We start from the raw sequence: 18,280 nt of genomic DNA on the forward strand, positions 1-18,280 counted from the left end.
AATATGAGAAAATAAAATAAAATAAATATTTGGCAGTGAAAAATAAAACTAAATAAGTAAAATCAAAGTTACTTATGAAAATTCAAAAAAAGTATGTGATAGCAATAAGATTCTTAATTATGCAAATTCATATACATATAGGTACATGTAGAAGATAAAAGGTTATAATATAGTAAAAATTATAAACATATAAAATATAATGGTTGTTTTGGGGATCAATACCGATGATGGGATTGTCTTTCGGAACACGAGGAGTCACAATTCCGGAAGGCATTCTCCCTGGGTTTGAGAATTAAATTAGGACTCCACTAGTACGATGGAAGGGTCCTAATTCTAAAATCCCGGTGTTTCTAATTTTTAAGCAAAAAATTATTATACAATAAGTTAGTCAAAATATAGAAATGAATATAATAAATATAAAAAAACAAATAGCATATGCTTGTCAAAAGAACAAATATAAAAAACTACAATATAATACTAATTAAATATTAAGACATTTAATCATGGAAATTCATAATAATGAGTGCATTCATGGTAAACATTAGGTGAACAAAATATATAATAAAAGGGGTGACATTGAATCAAAATTGTATATAATTATGAAATAAGATGTCTTACTAAGAATACACTTAGATAACAAAGGAACATATTTATAATCCATGATATACATATTTATAAAGAAAAAATGATAGAAAAGGGAAGTCTTAAGGAAATAAAAAAGGATACATGAGGGGTCAATAATAAAATAATGAATTTCATAAGCATGACATGTGTCATAGTTGCGTTGTAGAATGTCATGGCATATAGATATATTCTGTACACGGGTCTAAACCTCGAGATGGGACTTTTCGAGAAAGCTTGCGAAGGCGAGTTTCATCGGTAAACTCCCTAGGTGAAAAGATACCTCCGAACTCCACCAGTACGATGGAAGGGTCCGGAGAAATATCTTTAATAAAAGGTTTTTACCCGTATTAGGATTTGCATTCATGAAAACACTGTTTTTTACTCACAAATAACTATCCTGATGATGGGATCTACTAAGTAAACTTGCGAAGGGGAGTTGCTAAAGTATTTCCCTAGGTGAGAGAATACTTTCAGATCCCACCAGTACGATGGGCGAATTCGGAAAGTACACTCAATAAAGGATTTTCGTTTGGCATTATCCTGATTTTATGCCACGTATTTCACAATTGCATCATGTGCATGTTAAACCCGTAAAAAATGAAATAAAATATTCTAATAAAAGATGAAATAAATAAATAACAATTAAGGAAACATAAGAATAAAATTAATGGCTTAGGATAATATATGATTAAATGGTACCATTTGTGGAACGGGCGTCACGAGGGTTCTAATTCTTCCCCGTGCGTAACCGTACTCCCGAACCCAAATCTAAAGGATATGTAGACCAGTTTATCGTTCTTTCGATGGACCTAAAATTAATTTAGGATTTTGTTGAGTAGGACAAAATAGGGTGGCCAATCACACCTAGGAGAAAAAGATTGGTGGCGACTCCCAAATCACACCACGTCTAGCGGTCGGGTTCTCAGATGTAAAGCCCGACCGTATAAAATACTATTCATGACATACATGTGATGATAGCATGATTGCATGCTAGGAAAGTCCCGAAAAATTTACAAAAGTCGGTATTGTACCTAGAGGTACAACAAAGTTTATTTAATCCTCGAACTAGATCAAATAGGAATTTTAAGGTGAGATTAAGAGTTTCACAGTTCATGGATGACTTAAAATGGTAATTTGGAGTTTGAGGATCAATTTGGAGTCAAATCGAAATTTTCACTAACTAGGGGCAAAATGGTCATTTGCCACCTGGGGACAAAATGGGAATTTTAGAAAAGATTTTTTGACCCCATTTGACTTATTAGAGTATAATTTGACTTATTGAAGTATGATTTGAGGTTTAGAAGTGAAAAATTTTAATTTCGGTATAATTTGGAGTATAGGGGTAAAATGGTAATTTTGCCACCTCAGGGGCAAAATTGTAATTTTCCACCACCAGGATATTTTTTCCAGCACATGGTCTTCCTTTGTCTTCATCTTTGACCCTTGACTAAACATGTGGTGGAGATAAAATGTTTAAATTTTTAAAATTTTAAAAAACGGGCCAATGACATGATGCCATGTGTCATGCCTTTATTAATTTATTATTTTCCTTTTTAAAAGGCACAATATCAGCCCATCTTCCACCCCATGGCCGGCCAAACCAGCAAGAAGAGAGAGAAAACAAAAACAAAACCCTAGAGAGAGAAAATCAAAGAAAAAGTGTGAATTTTCAAGGAAATTAAGTGAAAAAGGTGAGTTTTTTCTATTAAGCTTGAGTTTTCTTATTCCCAAGCATTTCTCTTTATTTTTCATGATTAAATTACATGTTTTCATGATGAATTAAATTCTGAAAAAATGGGTTAGGAGAGAGAAAGTTGTTGGATTTATTTGATTTTAATTTATGTTAGTGTTTTTAGTTAGTTTAGCATATTTAGAAACAAAACAATAAGAAAAGAATTTATTTTCTCCCTCAACCATTAATGGCTGAATTTACCATGTAGTGAGTGAGGATGAGTTTGATTTTATTCTAGGAGAATTCGTTAAGGAATGATGAATTATGAGCCTAGAAAAATAATGGGAATTTTCGGAGCAAAAATACGAATTTTTACCCACTAAGGGTATTTTCGTAATTTACTGTTGAGACTGATAATTTGCACCACACTGAGGGACATTAAGTTAATTTGGGTGCAATTGAGGTATAGAAACTGAAAAGAATTAAATTGGAGTTTAAACGGACCCGTTAGGAATTTAATCGGGTGATAAGACGAATTAGGCCAATACCGGGTTTAAATAGTTACCAGTGCATTTTTGCATTCCATATCATGCATTGGTAATCTAAATTAGTTTAATTTTGATTTAGTACCAACTTGGTGAAACTCTCGATTTTGTATTGTGTCAAGGTGGTGAGTCCTCCGATAAAGGCAAGAAAATTGCATCCGAGGACCAGTAGACAGAGTGTTTCGAAAGTCTGCATTCTAGACATAGTGAGTAAACTTACTGTCATTTTAATTATCTAGGGTGGTTTTTAAATGCTTTCATGAATTCTATGGAAAAAGAAATTTAAAAAGATAAATTTTCATGTTTTATGAATAAATGAGTTTCAATGAAATTAAATTATAAATTGTTTTGAAATTAATAGTGATTTTGAAAAATAGAGTACACGGAGACTGTTAATTGTGGCAATTTGATTGTTTAAATTAACTGGCTTATGATAAATCGAGCATGATTGGCTAGTTGGCAATTGTATTGAAATGCGAATTGTTTGGTTACCTTGAAAAACTACGAATTACAAAATTGCCATATCATGTTATTGAGTTTTATTATATGGTGGATTATATATTAATTAATCACTGCAGTAGGGGGTTTCTGTGGACCAGCCTTTTAGAGGGGCACGGTAAACCCCATTATATTCTTACCTCGAACGGAGAGGCGCGTAGGGTATCTCCTGTGGTAAAGTTTAGGGTTCACTTCACGCTAAACCACCACGTGAGGGGGAACTCAGCCAACGCCAAGGAACGGCTATGTTTTCAAAACAAAAACATGATTTATGTGAAATGTGAATTTTAATAGCCTTGGCGGTCTCGGTAGGATGCCTCGGCCAAGGTGTCCCCGAGAATGGATTTATGGCACAAGCCTAGATTTTTATGAGATTCATAAGCCTCTTTACGTGTTTTGAACAAAATGTGTTCTAATGCTATAACCCAGTTTATGATGATTTACTTTATTGTCTCAATGTACTCAACTCTAGATGTTTATGATGATGTTTGTTTACTCATTGGGATTTTATAATCTCACCACCCTCCTTTCCACCCATTTCAGGTTCAGTATAGACTGTAGATAGCTGATCTCATCGAGGACTACAGTGGGATCTGCATTTTCCAAACCGTAGGTTCACAGTCCTCTTTACTTTTGTTTATTCGGGGGCACTCTTGTTATTGTAAATTAAATTAAATATTTTGGCTTACTGTATTTAAGTATGTATAAATTTATTTAACTTTTACGTTATAAAAATTATTCACGTATAACTCTATAAATATTGTTTTATAGGAAAATAGAATATTTTACTTAATATTTCTTTTATTTTCTTATTATATTCAAATAACCATAATTTCGTTTTAAATGAAGATTTTAGACTTTTAAACTCATTTTGAATATGAATTGTGTGTTTTGTACTTGTATATTACGTTTTAGCCAGTTTTAAAATTTTTGAGAAAAATGACCGAAATACCCTTGTGAGACGAAAAATTAATATTTTATTTGTTTAAAGTTGGAAACAGCTTAAAATATTTTAGAACACGATATTTGACAATGGTTGCTCACAAGGGAACAGAGAAACTGATAGTAAAGCCTTGCGGGGTTTCGGGTTGACATTTCGAGCAATAAGTGTCTACCGGGACACCGCGGCGGTTGTCACGGGCTCGAGGGGAGTATCGGGTCGTGACAATTCGATTGGTATCAGAGCTTTTGGTTTTCAAGATTAAAGTTTTTAGTTTTAAAGTTGTTTTAAATATTTACAATATCAGTGTGGCCCTGGATTAAGTTAAGTTAGGTTAGGTTGAATAGAATGCATGCATTTGCATATAGAGCCTAAGGTTACCTAAACTTGCTCGTATTTTTTTTATAGATTATAATGCCTCCTCGACGCGGACGCCCACCTCTCACTAGATCAGTTGGGAGGGGAAGAGGTCGTTCCCAACGTCATCAGCCAGATACAGTAGAGGAGGAATCAGCTGCATCTACCATTCGGGCAGCACTTGCTGCTGAGCAGGCCGATAGTCCTCCACATCCTCCATCTCCTCAGCCACCTACTGGTATTCCCGCCATGCCTACTGAGGCAGCACTAGCATTGGCAGCTTTCTTTGCAGCAATAGCTGGTCAAGCTCAGACTGGTCAAGTTCCACCTGTAGTGCCCCCAGCTACTCCTTTAGTTCCACCCCCAATACAGGATGTATCCATTTCCAAAAAGCTGAAGGAGGCTAGGCAATTGGGTTGTGTATCTTTCATTGGTGAGTTGGATGCCACTGTGGCAAAGGACTGGATTAATCAGGTGTCCGAGACTCTTTCTGATATGGGATTAGATGATGACATGAAGCTGATGGTGGCTACGAGATTATTAGAGAAAAGGGCTCGTACTTGGTGGAATTCGGTGAAGTCCCGTTCCGCTACTCCTCAGACATGGTCTGATTTTCTCAGGGAATTCGATGGTCAGTATTTCACTTATTTCCATCAAAAAGAAAAGAAGAGAGAATTTCTGAATTTGAAACAGGGAAATCTAACTGTAGAGGAGTACGAGACTCGTTTTAACGAGTTGATGTTATATGTGCCGGATCTGGTGAAATCTGAGCAGGATCAGGCCAGCTATTTCGAGGAAGGGCTCCGTAATGAGATCAGAGAGCGAATGACAGTGATTGGTAGGGAGCCACATAAGGAGGTGGTACAGATGGCTTTACGAGCTGAGAAGCTCGCGACTGAGAATAGAAGGATTCAGACTGAGTTTGCAAAAAGGAGGAATCCTGGTATGTCTTCTAGTCAGCCAGTAAAAAGAGGCAAGGACTCAGCGACTTCAGGGAGCACTACTTCTGTTTCCATGACATCTCCTCGACCTTCATTTCCACCATCACAGCAGAGACCTTCGAGGTTTAGCAGATCTGCTATGACTGGTTCTGGGAAGAGTCTCGGAGGTTCTGACAGATGCAGAAATTGTGGGAATTATCATAGTGGGCTATGTAGAGGGCCAACAAGATGTTTCCAATGTGGACAGACGGGTCACATTAGGAGTAATTGCCCACAGTTAGGACGAGCCACTGTAGCTGCATCATCTCCACCAGCTCGCACAGATATACAGAGGAGAGATTCTTCTGGATTACCACCGAGACAGGGAGTAGCCATACGGTCTGGTGTGGAGAGTAATACCCCGTCACATCCACCTTCGAGACCACAGACTCGTACCGCGACAAGAGTTTTTGCTGTGACAGAAGATGAGGCACGAGTTCAACCTGGAGCAGTGACAGGTACTATGTCTTTATTTGATAAAGATGCTTATGTTTTGATAGATTCTGGCTCAGATAGATCTTATGTGAGTACGACATTTGCATCAATTACTGATAGAAACCTGTCACCATTAGAGGAAGAAATTGTAGTGCATACCCCTCTAGGAGAACAATTGATTAGAAATACTTGTTATAGAGAATGTGGGGTAAGGGTAGGTGAGGAAGAATTTAGGGGTGACTTAATTCCTCTAGAGATCTTGGATTTTGATTTAATATTAGGTATGGACTGGTTAACTGCACATCGGGCGAACGTGGATTGTTTCCGAAAAGAAGTTGTTCTTCGGAATTCGGAGGGAGTAGAGATTGTGTTTGTAGGGAAACGTCGAGTATTACCATCTTGTGTAATCTCGGCCGTCAAAGCTTCAAAATTAGTGCAAAAAGGGTATCCGACTTATTTGGCATACGTAATCGATACTTCAAAGGGGGAACCTAAGTTAGAGGATGTCCCAATAGTAAGTGAGTTTCCTGATGTATTTCCTAATGATTTACCGGGAATACCTCCTAATCGAGAGCTTGAGTTCCCTATTGATTTACTTTCGGGTACCGCACCTATTTCTATTCCTCCATATAGAATGGCCCCAGTAGAGTTGAAGGAACTGAAAGCCCAGTTGCAAGATTTGGTGGATAAAGGTTTCATTCGCCCTAGCATTTCTCCTTGGGGAGCACCAGTCCTATTTGTAAAGAAGAAAGATGGCACTCTTCGATTGTGTATTGATTACCGTCAGCTGAACCGAGTGACCATCAAGAATAAATACCCTTTACCCCGGATAGATGATCTTTTTGATCAATTACGAGGTGCTATGGTATTCTCTAAGATTGATTTGAGATCTGGGTACTATCAGTTGAGGATTAAGGAGCAGGATGTACCTAAGACTGCCTTCAGGACGCGTTATGGGCATTATGAGTTTCTGGTGATGCCGTTTGGTTTGACTAATGCCCCGGCAGTTTTTATGGATCTTATGAACAGGGTGTTCCATCCATACTTGGATAAGTTTGTGATAGTATTCATCGATGACATCTTGGTTTATTAGAAGAATGATGATGAACATGCTGCCCATTTGCGCATTGTGTTGCAAACTTTGCGCGAGAGACAACTCTATGCCAAGTTCTCTAAATGTGAATTCTGGTTGAAGGAAGTGGTTTTCTTGGGACATGTGGTGTTCGGAGCTAGAATTTATGTCGATCCCAAGAAGATTGAGGCAATCTTGCAATGGGAGCAACCGAAACGGTAACTGAGATTCGTAGTTTCCTTGGCTTAGCCGGTTATTACCGGAGATTTGTTCAGGGATTTTCTTTGATAGCAGCTCCTCTGACTCGTTTGACTCGTAAAGGAGTTAAGTATGAGTGGGATGATGTTTGTGAGAATCGATTTCAGGAGCTAAAGAACCGGTTAACCTCCGCTCCCGTTTTAACACTTCCTGTTAGTGGAAAAGAATTTGTAGTATACAGCGATGCATCTAAGTTGGGATTAGGGTGTGTGTTGATGCAGGATGAGAAAGTAATAGCTTATGCTTCCCGACAGTTGAAGAAGCACGAGACGAATTACCCTACTCATGACTTGGAGTTAGCAGCAGTAGTATTCGCATTGAAGATTTGGAGACATTATTTATATGGTGAGCGTTGTCGGATTTTTTCTGATCATAAAAGTTTGAAGTATTTGCTCACCCAGAAAGAGCTTAACTTGAGACAAAGACGATGGTTGGAGTTGATTAAGGATTATGACTTAGTGATTGATTATCATCCGGGAAAAGCAAATGTTGTAGCGGATGCTTTAAGTCGTAAATCCTCATCGTCGTTAGCAACACTTCGGAGTTCTTATTTTCCGATGTTACTTGAGATGAAATCTCTAGGGATCCAGTTGAATAATGCTGAGGATGGAACCCTACTTGCTAGTTTCGTCGTGAGACCTTCATTGTTGAATCAGATCAGAGAATTGCAGAAATCTGATGATTGGTTGAAACAGGAAGTTCAAAAGCTGCAAGATGGAAAAGCTAGTGAGTTTAGACTCAGCGATGATGGTACTTTGATGCTTAGAGACCGAATTTGTGTCCCTAAGGATGATCAGTTGAGACGAGCTATTTTGGAGGAAGCTCATTCTTCCGCCTACGCTTTACATCCCGGAAGCACCAAGATGTATCAGACTATTAAAGAAAGTTATTGGTGGCCGGGTATGAAACGAGACATAGCAGAGTTTGTAGCGAAATGTCTCACATGCCAACAGATCAAGGCGGAGCATCAAAAACCGTCAGGTACTCTTCAACCTTTACCGATTCCTGAATGGAAATGGGAACATGTGACTATGGACTTTGTATTGGGTTTGTCGTGGACACAAAGTGGGAAGGATGCTATTTGGGTGATTGTGGATAGATTGACTAAGTCCGCCCATTTCTTGGCTATCCATAGCACGTATTCTATTGAGAGGATGGCAAGACTTTATATAGATGAGATTGTGAGATTACACGGAGTCCCAGTTTCTATTGTGTCAGATCGAGACCCTCGATTTACTTCTCGATTTTGGCCAAAATTTCAGGAAGCTCTTGGAACTAAATTGAGATTTAGTACTGCCTTTCATCCACGGACAGATGGTCAATCTGAGAGAACTATTCAGACCTTGGAGGATATGTTACGGGCTTGTGTCATTGACTTTATCGGGAGTTGGGACAGACACTTGCCATTGGTGGAGTTTGCTTATAATAACAGTTTTCAGTCTAGTATTGGGATGGCACCATACGAGGCTTTGTATGGAAGGAAATGCCGAACTCCGCTCTGTTGGGATGAAGTAGGTGAGAGGAAATTGGTGAATGTGGAATTGATTGATTTGACAAACGATAAGGTCAAAGTTATCCGAGAGCGATTAAAGACAGCTCAAGATAGGCAGAAGAATTATTCGGATAAACGAAGGAAAGATTTGGAGTTTGAAGTCGACGATAAAGTTTTTCTTAAGGTTTCTCCTTGGAAAGGTAATAATTTGAAATTTCCAAGTATTAAATCTTATTTGATTATACTATTGTGATAATTTGTGGTATTTATTGGATGATGAAAGGTGTGATTCGATTCGCGAAGAGGGGAAAGCTCAATCCAAGATACATTGGACCTTTTCGTATCATTGAAAGGATTGGGCCAGTGGCTTACAGACTTGAATTACCCCCAGAGTTAGATCGAATTCATAATGTCTTCCATGTCTCGATGTTGAAAAAGTATGTTCCCGATCCCTCTCACATTTTAGAGACACCTCCCATTGAGTTGCATGAGGATTTGAAGTTCGAGGTGCAGCCTGTACGTATTCTAGATCGAAAGGATCGAGTGCTAAGGAACAAGAGCATTCCAATGGTGAAAGTATTGTGGAAGAATGCTCGAATAGAGGAGATAATGTGGGAAGTCGAGAGCCAGATGAGAAACCAATATCCACATCTTTTATTCAAATCAGGTAAGTGAAATTTTGAGGTCAAAATTTTATTTTAAGGGGGGTAGTGCTGTAAAGCCCGACCTTATAAAATACTATTCATGACATACATGTGATGATAGCATGATTGCATGCTAGGAGAGTCCCGAAAAATTTACAAAAGTCGGTATTGTACCTAGAGGTACAACAAAGTTTATTTAATCCTCGAACTAGATCAAATAGGAATTTTAAGGTGAGATTAAGAGTTTCACAGTTCATGGATGACTTAAAAAGGTAATTTGGAGTTTGAGGATCAATTTGGAGTCAAATCGAAATTTTCACTAACTAGGGGCAAAATGGTCATTTGCCACCTGGGGACAAAATGGGAAATTTAGAAAAGATTTTTTGATCCCATTTGACTTATTAGAGTATAATTTGACTTATTGAAGTATGATTTGAGGTTTAGAAGTGAAAAATTTTAATTTCGGTATAATTTGGAGTATAGGGGTAAAATGGTAATTTTGCCACCTCAGGGGAAAAATTGTAATTTTCCACCACCAGGATATTTTTTCCAGCACATGGTCTTCCTTTGTCTTCATCTTTGACCCTTGACTAAACTTGTGGTGGAGATAAAATGTTTAAATTTTTAAAATTTTAAAAAACGGGCCAATGACATGATGCCATGTGTCATGCCTTTATTAATTTATTATTTTCCTTTTTAAAAGGCACAATATCAGCCCATCTTCCACCCCATGGCCGGCCAAACCAGCAAGAAGAGAGAGAAAACAAAAACAAAACCCTAGAGAGAGAAAATCAAAGAAAAAGTGTGAATTTTCAAGGAAATTAAGTGAAAAAGGTGAGTTTTTTCTATTAAGCTTGAGTTTTCTTATTCCCAAGCATTTCTCTTTATTTTCCATGATTAAATTACATGTTTTCATGATGAATTAAATTCTGAAAAAATGGGTTAGGAGAGAGAAAGTTGTTGGATTTATTTGATTTTAATTTATGTTAGTGTTTTTAGTTAGTTTAGCATATTTAGAAACAAAACAACAAGAAAAGAATTTATTTTCTCCCTCAACCATTAATGGCTGAATTTACCATGTAGTGAGTGAGGATGAGTTTGATTTTATTCTAGGAGAATTGGTTAAGGAATGATGAATTATGAGCCTAGAAAAATAATGGGAATTTTCGGAGCAAAAATACGAATTTTTACCCACTAGGGGTATTTTCGTAATTTACTGTTGGGACTAATAATTTGCACCACACTGAGGGACATTAAGTTAATTTGGGTGCTATTGAAGTATAGAAACTGAAAAGAATTAAATTGGAGTTTAAACGGACCCGTTAGGAATTTAATCGGGTGATAAGACGAATTAGGCCAATACCGGGTTTAAATAGTTACCAGTGCATTTTTGCATTCCATATCATGCATTGGTAATCTAAATTAGTTTAATTTTGATTTAGTACCAACTTGGTGAAACTCTCGATTTTGTATTGTGTCAAGGTGGTGAGTCTTCCGATAAAGGCAAGGAAATTGCATCCGAGGACCAGTAGACAGAGTGCTTCGAAAGTCTGCATTCTAGACATAGTGAGTAAACTTACTGTCATTTTAATTATCTAGGGTGGTTTTTAAATGCTTTCATGAATTCTATGGAAAAAGAAATTTAAAAAGATAAATTTTCATGTTTTATGAATAAATGAGTTTCAATGAAATTAAATTATAAATTGTTTTGAAATTAATAGTGATTTTGAAAAATAGAGTACACAGAGACTGTTAATTGTGGCAATTTGATTGTTTAAATTAACTGGCTTATGATAAATCGAGCATGATTGGCTAGTTGGCAATTGTATTGAAATGCGAATTGTTTGGTTACCTTGAAAAACTACGAATTACAAAATTGCCATATCATGTTATTGAGTTTTATTATATGGTGGATTATATATTAATTAATCACTGCAGTAGGGGGTTTCTGTGGACCAGCCTTTTAGAGGGGCACGGTAAACCCCATTATATTCTTACCTCGAACGGAGAGGCGCGTAGGGTATCTCCTGGGGTAAAGTTTAGGGTCACTTCACGCTAAACCACCACGTGAGAGGGAACTCAGCCAACGCCAAGGAACGGCTATGTTTTCAAAACAAAAACATGATTTATGTGAAATGTGAATTTTAATAGCCTTGGCGGTCTCGGTAGGATGCCTCGGCCAAGGTGTCCCCGAGAATGGATTTATGGCACAAGCCTAGATTTTTATGAGATTCATAAGCCTCTTTACGTGTTTTGAACAAAATGTGTTCTAATGCTATAACCCAGTTTATGATGATTTACTTTATTGTCTCAATGTACTCAACTCTAGATGTTTATGATGATGTTTGTTTACTCATTGGGATTTTATAATCTCACCACCCTCCTTTCCACCCATTTCAGGTTCAGTATAGACTGTAGATAGCTGATCTCATCGAGGACTACAGTGGGATCTGCATTTTCCAAACCGTAGGTTCACAGTCCTCTTTACTTTTGTTTATTCGGGGGCACTCTTGTTATTGTAAATTAAATTAAATATTTTGGCTTACTGTATTTAAGTATGTATAAATTTATTTAACTTTTACGTTATAAAAATTATTCACGTATAACTCTATAAATATTATTTTATAAGAAAATAGAATATTTTACTTAATATTTCTTTTATTTTCTTATTATATTCAAATAACCATAATTTCGTTTTAAATGAAGATTTTAGACTTTTAAACTCATTTTGAATATGAATTGTGTGTTTTGTACTTGTATATTACGTTTTAGCCTGTTTTAAAATTTTTGAGAAAAATGACCGAAATACCCTTGTGAGACGAAAAATTAATATTTTATTTGTTTAAAGTTGGAAACAGCTTAAAATATTTTAGAACACGATATTTGACAATGGTTGCTCACAAGGGAACAGAGAAACTGATAGTAAAGCCTTGCGGGGTTTCGGGTTGACATTTCGGGCAATAAGTGTCTACCGGGACACCGCGGCGGTTGTCACGGGCTCGAGGGGAGTACCGGGTCGTGACATCAGACCCGCACGTTACGACAGATGGTGACTCCATTGGGGATAAAAGAGAGTCCAGCCATAATTAATCATAGGTTATATTGAACCCTAGATGATTTAGTGTTTCCTTTAAATTTGAGCATTTTTTTTATGCATTCGATTTCCTGCATTAATTGTTTTATAATCATTATTTTATTGATTTTTTTAAATTGTGGGGGGTTTAGGATAAAGGGATGTGAAATTGTCCATCAAAGGTCAGTATGTTCCTTCACACACACGACACATGTTGCATTCATGCATAAGCTTTCTACCCAGGCTTTGTCCTTATTAGTAGGGAGTTTAGTAGCTACGTTATCATGAGGTGATAACCTCCGCATGGGTTAGTGAACACCCCCACTCAAATTGAACCTAGTCCGTTTGAAGCCTATAATGGGTGAGGACTGGCGTGCCTTACTAGTCCGAGTGGACAATAGAGAGGAACAATTTGGGAACCTTTAGCCTCATTCAAAACCAAACCCAGCATATAGAAAGTCGTGAAAAGCTATCTCATAGGCTGAACCTTACCAAACTTGTCATGAAGAGTATACCCTAATTTAGGACACTGAAAGGAATGAATCTGTCCTAGTAGCTTTTTTAATAAAAATAAAAATAACACGTGTCAAAGTGATTTGAAAAAAAAAACCAAAAAAAATTCTTTCTTTTCCATTTTCTTTTTAAAAAAGAAAAGAACAAGATTTTTGACGTTATATTTTTTTTAGCATATTTTTCTCCTTAATTTTATAAGAATAGGTTTCTTTATTTTCTCCTAAAAATAAAAGATAAACATGAAAAAGAGGGAGAATTTTCTTTTTTTTTCAAAAAAAAAAGAAAAGAACAATAATATAAAGAAAGGAAAAAAAAAGAGGTATTTAAAAAAAAAAAGAGGTCTTCTAAAAAAATAAACAAAAAAAAAAAACCAAATGAAGGTCTTTAGTTCCTTTTGGCCATAAAAATGAGGGAAAATAAAAAGAGAGAAAAACTTCTTCTCTTACAAAAATAAATTAGGAAGGTAGAAAGAGGAAATGATGCTTCTTGTGAAATGGAAAAGAAAAAGAAAATGGTTCTCCATTTAAGTAGCAAGAAGAAAGAACATAAACAAGTTTTTATTTCTTCCATTTTCTTCAAAAACCACAAAAAAGAAAAGGACTTTAGTTTTGAATAAAGTTTTCTAGCTCCCACTATACATGATCTCCAATAATATTGCCTTCCATTTCATTTTATACCATCCATGCATCAAAGCATCATAGCATTTCATGCATACATGCATCTACATGCAATCATTTCATATTTGTTCTAATAAAGAAAACCCCTACAATGTCGTTAGCTTTGTAGGAAAAAAAATAAATCTCTTTTTGAAAATTTTTAGTAAAGTTTCAAAAAAAAATTTTCTAATTTATTTTTGTTTGGGTCAAAAGGATTGAACGAGATGGAACATCAATTGGAAGTAAGGATAAGTGCATTGGAACACAAACAAGAAGAATTTGGATATGACCTTCGAGAGATGAAAAGACAGATGGCCAAATTGATGGAAATGGTTGAACGTCTCAATGAAGCCAAAGCAAAGCATCCTCCGGAATCCCCATCGCTTCAAATCAAACCACACTAGAAGCAATCTCTAAATAAAATTCAATTTGTCCTTGATGAACCCAACACGTTGCTTAGTGGCTCAAGCAAAGATCAAGGTCTGGAAAAAATTGTAAAAGGGATGGATGAGTTGAATACGCAAATGATTGAGTTAAAAAGTCTCATGACCAAGATGGAATCTCCACATGCTACACAACCCTTGAACAACAGGTTGCAACCAAGGTCATATTCTCCACCCACCACTTTTTAACTCGCAAAAATCAATTTGCAACCAAATTCTTACTCCTATTCAAGCACTTTTCAGCCTCCCTTTCAACAGATTTTTCAAAGCCAACCACGAGCACAATGATCAATCACCCCCACTCCTAGCCTAGGCACCCCTCAAAAACAATCCAAAAAGAAAAAACAATTTGATCCTATACCCGTCACCTACAAAGAACTCTTTTATCAATTAGTTCATGATCATTTTATTGTCCTGGTGCCTTTGGAACCCTTGCAGCCTCCATACCCAAAATGGTTCAAGTTAAATGCAAGATGTGATTATCATGGTGGATCTATGGGATATTCCATCGAAGATTGTGACGCCTTCAAGTATCGAGTGCAAACATTAATAGATGCCAAATGGTTCGATCTAGCAAAGATGATGGGGCATGGTTGTAAGGAGCACAATTGAGTGTCAAGATAAAAAGAAAAAAAAAGATTGACTGTGCTAAATTTTTTTTTTAGAAGTTTTTGTTAAGACCTTAGGACATTTTAATCTTTAACTTCTTTTGAATCTTGTAAGAGTAGGTTCATGTTTGTGAATAAATATGTTAACTTTTGAGATATTTTCCTAAATGTTGTTTTTTTAAAAAAAAACCATAAAAAATGAAAAAAAGTTTGTTTGAAATGTAATCGTGTTGGTGCATTATTCATAATCAAGTGTCTTTGTGTTTCGAATCAATTGTCATAAATTTAATCATCTCATCATGCATTCAAACATTCTTCCATTTGGACACACATGCATGCATCATTCATCTTCCTTTGTTGCGAGTAGCATCAATGGACTTTACTACATTCCGTGAAAGAAGAAGCGAGATTGTTGTTGACTTTCATGAATAAAAAAGTTCTTTCTAATTATATATTGTGAAAAGAGAAAAGCTCGAGGGAGCCCACTTACAATTGGCACAATACAGGGGCTCAAACTAAAATTATGGGAGATGATCAATCAAATTTGATAGACAAGATGGAGAAGACCCAAGAAGAGATGAGAAAACAGTTGGCAAAGCTAATGGAGATGGTGAATGCCAAAGAAAGGAGAGTGACTATCGAAGGATCTTCAAGTTTTCAAGGATTAAGTCAATCATCGACACAAAGGCAAACTATGCAAATTTCAGGGGTAAATTTTTCTAATCAAATTCCTACACTTGACTTATCAAGTTCAAGAGATAAATCGAGAATGCAACAGAAGTATGATCTTTTAGAGGAGCGCTTTAAAGCCATAGAGGGAATGGATCTCTATGATTCTGTTAAGGCAAAGGAATTAAGTTTGGTGACTAATGTGGTTATCCCACCCAAGTTTAAAGTCCCGGAGTTCAAAAAGTATGATGGAACCAAATGCCCTCAAGCACATTTGATCATGTATTGCAACAAGATGGCTCCATATGCCCATGATGAGAAGTTGCTCATTCATTTTGTCCAAAATAGTTTAAAGGGAGCTGCGGTTGAATGGTACTTCAAGTTGGAAAATGATTGTATTTGCACATGAAGAGATTTAGCCAGAGCATTTTTGGGACAATACATGCACAGGCTAGAAGCAATTCCTGATCAAATAACCATCCAAAACATGGAAAGAAACCCTTCTGAAAGTTTCAAGGAGTATGCTTGTAGGTGAAAGGAAGTAGCATCACAAGTCCAACCACCCCTTACTAGTAAAGAATTAAATTTTCTATTTGTTGATACTCTTCCTCCTCCATATTACAACAAATTGGTGGGTAATGCTTCTCAAGATTTTACGGATTTGGTGTTCTCCGTGGGAAGGATTGAAGATGGAATAAAAAAAGGGAAGGCTTGTAGACTCTCGAGCAAATGATCTCGTTAAAAGAGAATATGATGTTTTTGATAAGAGAGTTCAAAGAATGACTAGTGAAAAGAGAAATAAAAGGAAATTTTGTGACATAGAAGGAGATCTTATGGGCACTCATTCACACCCATCAACATATGTGCATAATTTACCTCAACCTTTCGCTCAGTCGTTACTTACACAAGCTCCTCCACCTTGCATGTCCACTTCAGGTGACCAAGAAATTAATCTAGAATACCTTCAAACCAACAAGGGAAAGAAAGCCAAAGTGTACCATTCATTACCAATGTCCTATGCAAAGCTTTTGCCTTTATCGGTACAAAACCATAAGATCTCCATTATTCCTGCCAAGTCTAGGAAACCTCCTTACCCAAGATGGTATAACCCAAAGGTTAAATGTGATTACCATTCTGGGGTCGAAGGTCATTCCACAAATAATTGTATTGCATTCAAGAACAAAGTTCAAGTTTTAATCAATGCAGACCCAACGAAATTCAAAGAACTTGTCAACAACTATAGAAATCAGGGGTGATGGATGCAAGGCTTGGGATTTGGAACAATTGAGTGGTATGCTAATTTGGGGGCTATTCTTGATCATTTTCTAGCCCTATTCATGTTTTGAGGGTAGAAACTTTTGGAAATATGGACTTTTGTCTTTCATGCATGATCATGAGTGATTGTTTAGTTTTCATCATCATATGTTGTCATGAGTTGAATTGAGTTTGAAAATTGCTCAAATTTCTTTTGGTTCTTGTTTATTTATTTTTCGTTCTAAAAAAAAAAAGAGAAATGAGTTCTTTGAATGTTAGCAATTTTAAAAATAAAGCTCTATACTGCTTGTTTCCAAAATCATACATGAAAAAAAGAAAAAGAAAATGTTCTTGTAAAATAAATGGTGAAAAGAATCTCGAAAGAATTGATGGTTGCTATTTGCAAATGAACTCATTTTCATAAACATTCTCAAACTATACCTTCAAACACTCTCAATGCCTTAACCAAGTGAATAAAGGCCATTCAAGGGCTAGAATCCAAAAAGAAGCAAAAGCTCTGAAACTTCATCTGTTTTATCATTTGACATCTAAGGATGATGGTCTTCATCTAAGTAATTATCAATGTTGTGATAAGGTAAAATTCATTTTTTTCAAAAATAAAGAAAATATTGCACTCTTGGAGAGAATTTGAATTTGGTAGTTTGATAAGTGTTAAAACTAGCCAGAGCTTCAAACACATCGAAACCACTCAATTTCTTTCAATCTAATCCAAAATGTGAACTTTTCCTTTCGTTGCCTAAAGTTGTCCTCCATCCATACTTGGGGGGCAAGATGGTCAGAAGAGGAAAAATTTTCCAATACTTTCAAGACAACTGACTTGTAAAATAACCTTTGTTTCTCCCTCATTTAGAAATGCTAACAAAAGCAATTTGTGAAATTGAGGATGGACATGAGATCTCTGAAGGCTTTGAAAGGGTCATAATTGCTCAGAGTTGTTGCTTAAGTCTTTGTTTGAGTGGTTGATCGAGGAAGGGCCTCCTCAATGAATCTTTCGTTTTAGAAAATTCGAGTCAAGCTTTAAGTTATAAAGCTCTAGAAGATGAAAAAAAAAAGAAAAAGAAGAAAATAAGCGAATAGTGAGAAAAGTTGATAGTAACATCATGTACTTGAGACATTCAAACAATGCCAAAGAAAGAAAAAAAAAACTACAAAATTCATCCATTCTAGGGATTGCTCTTCAAGGCAAGTAACCACATTTGAGATGAGAAGTGGCCATGTTTCATTCTCCCATTCGTAAATGAGAAATTATTCTGTCACGACCCGGAACATGCCTCAGGCCCATGACAATCGCCGCGACGTCCCAATTGACACTCATTATTCGGAGTGCCAACCGGAACCTCGCAAGGCTTACATATCAGTTTCTTTCCTTTTCTGTGAGCAATCATTGTTAAATATCGAGTTTTTAGAGAATATATACTATTTTAGATCAAAAACAATCAAAATAAAATTTTCGCCACACAGGGGTATTTTGGTCATTTTTTTTTCAAAAATTTCGAAACTGGCTAAAACGTAATATACAAGTACAA

General features: G+C 36.3%; 1 protein-coding gene and 1 long non-coding RNA gene across 3 annotated transcripts; both read left to right on the forward strand.

Annotated features, from left to right (window-relative positions):
* The first annotated feature begins 2,190 nt into the window (after positions 1–2,190).
* Positions 2,191–4,059, forward strand: LOC148762018 (uncharacterized). Its single transcript, XR_016026945.1, has 3 exons — positions 2,191–2,315; positions 2,964–3,047; positions 3,883–4,059. It is a non-coding gene; the product is annotated as an uncharacterized LOC148762018 (long non-coding RNA).
* A 1,586-nt stretch (positions 4,060–5,645) lies between these two features.
* Positions 5,646–12,094, forward strand: LOC148762019 (uncharacterized). Of its 2 annotated transcripts, none has more exons than XM_088807707.1 (3): positions 5,646–6,074; positions 11,000–11,083; positions 11,918–12,094. In XM_088807707.1, the coding sequence occupies exons 1-2, from the start codon at positions 5,651–5,653 to the stop codon at positions 11,047–11,049; spliced, it is 474 nt and encodes a 157-aa protein (XP_088663833.1). In that variant the 5' UTR covers positions 5,646–5,650; the 3' UTR covers positions 11,050–11,083; positions 11,918–12,094. The 2 variants fall into 2 exon arrangements, 1 of the variants encoding a protein (XP_088663833.1); XR_016027196.1 differs by lacking the exon at positions 5,646–6,074 and adding an exon at positions 10,227–10,351.
* The last annotated feature ends 6,186 nt before the right edge of the window (positions 12,095–18,280 follow it).

This window comes from Theobroma cacao, chromosome 6 (genome assembly GCF_053813885.1).
Source record: "Theobroma cacao isolate CCN51 chromosome 6, ASM5381388v1, whole genome shotgun sequence".
Classification (NCBI taxonomy): Eukaryota; Viridiplantae; Streptophyta; class Magnoliopsida; order Malvales; family Malvaceae; genus Theobroma; species Theobroma cacao.

What these genes read in the sequence shown, in the direction of transcription:
- LOC148762019 (XM_088807707.1), top strand. Translation starts at nt 5,651, where the DNA reads ATGACATCTCCTCGACCTTCATTTCCACCATCACAGCAGAGACCTTCG. An exon ending in TCAACCTGGAGCAGTGACAG is followed by an intron (nt 6,075 to 10,999) that starts GTACTATGTCTT and finishes TATTGTGTCAAG; the next exon opens with GTGGTGAGTCTTCCGATAAA.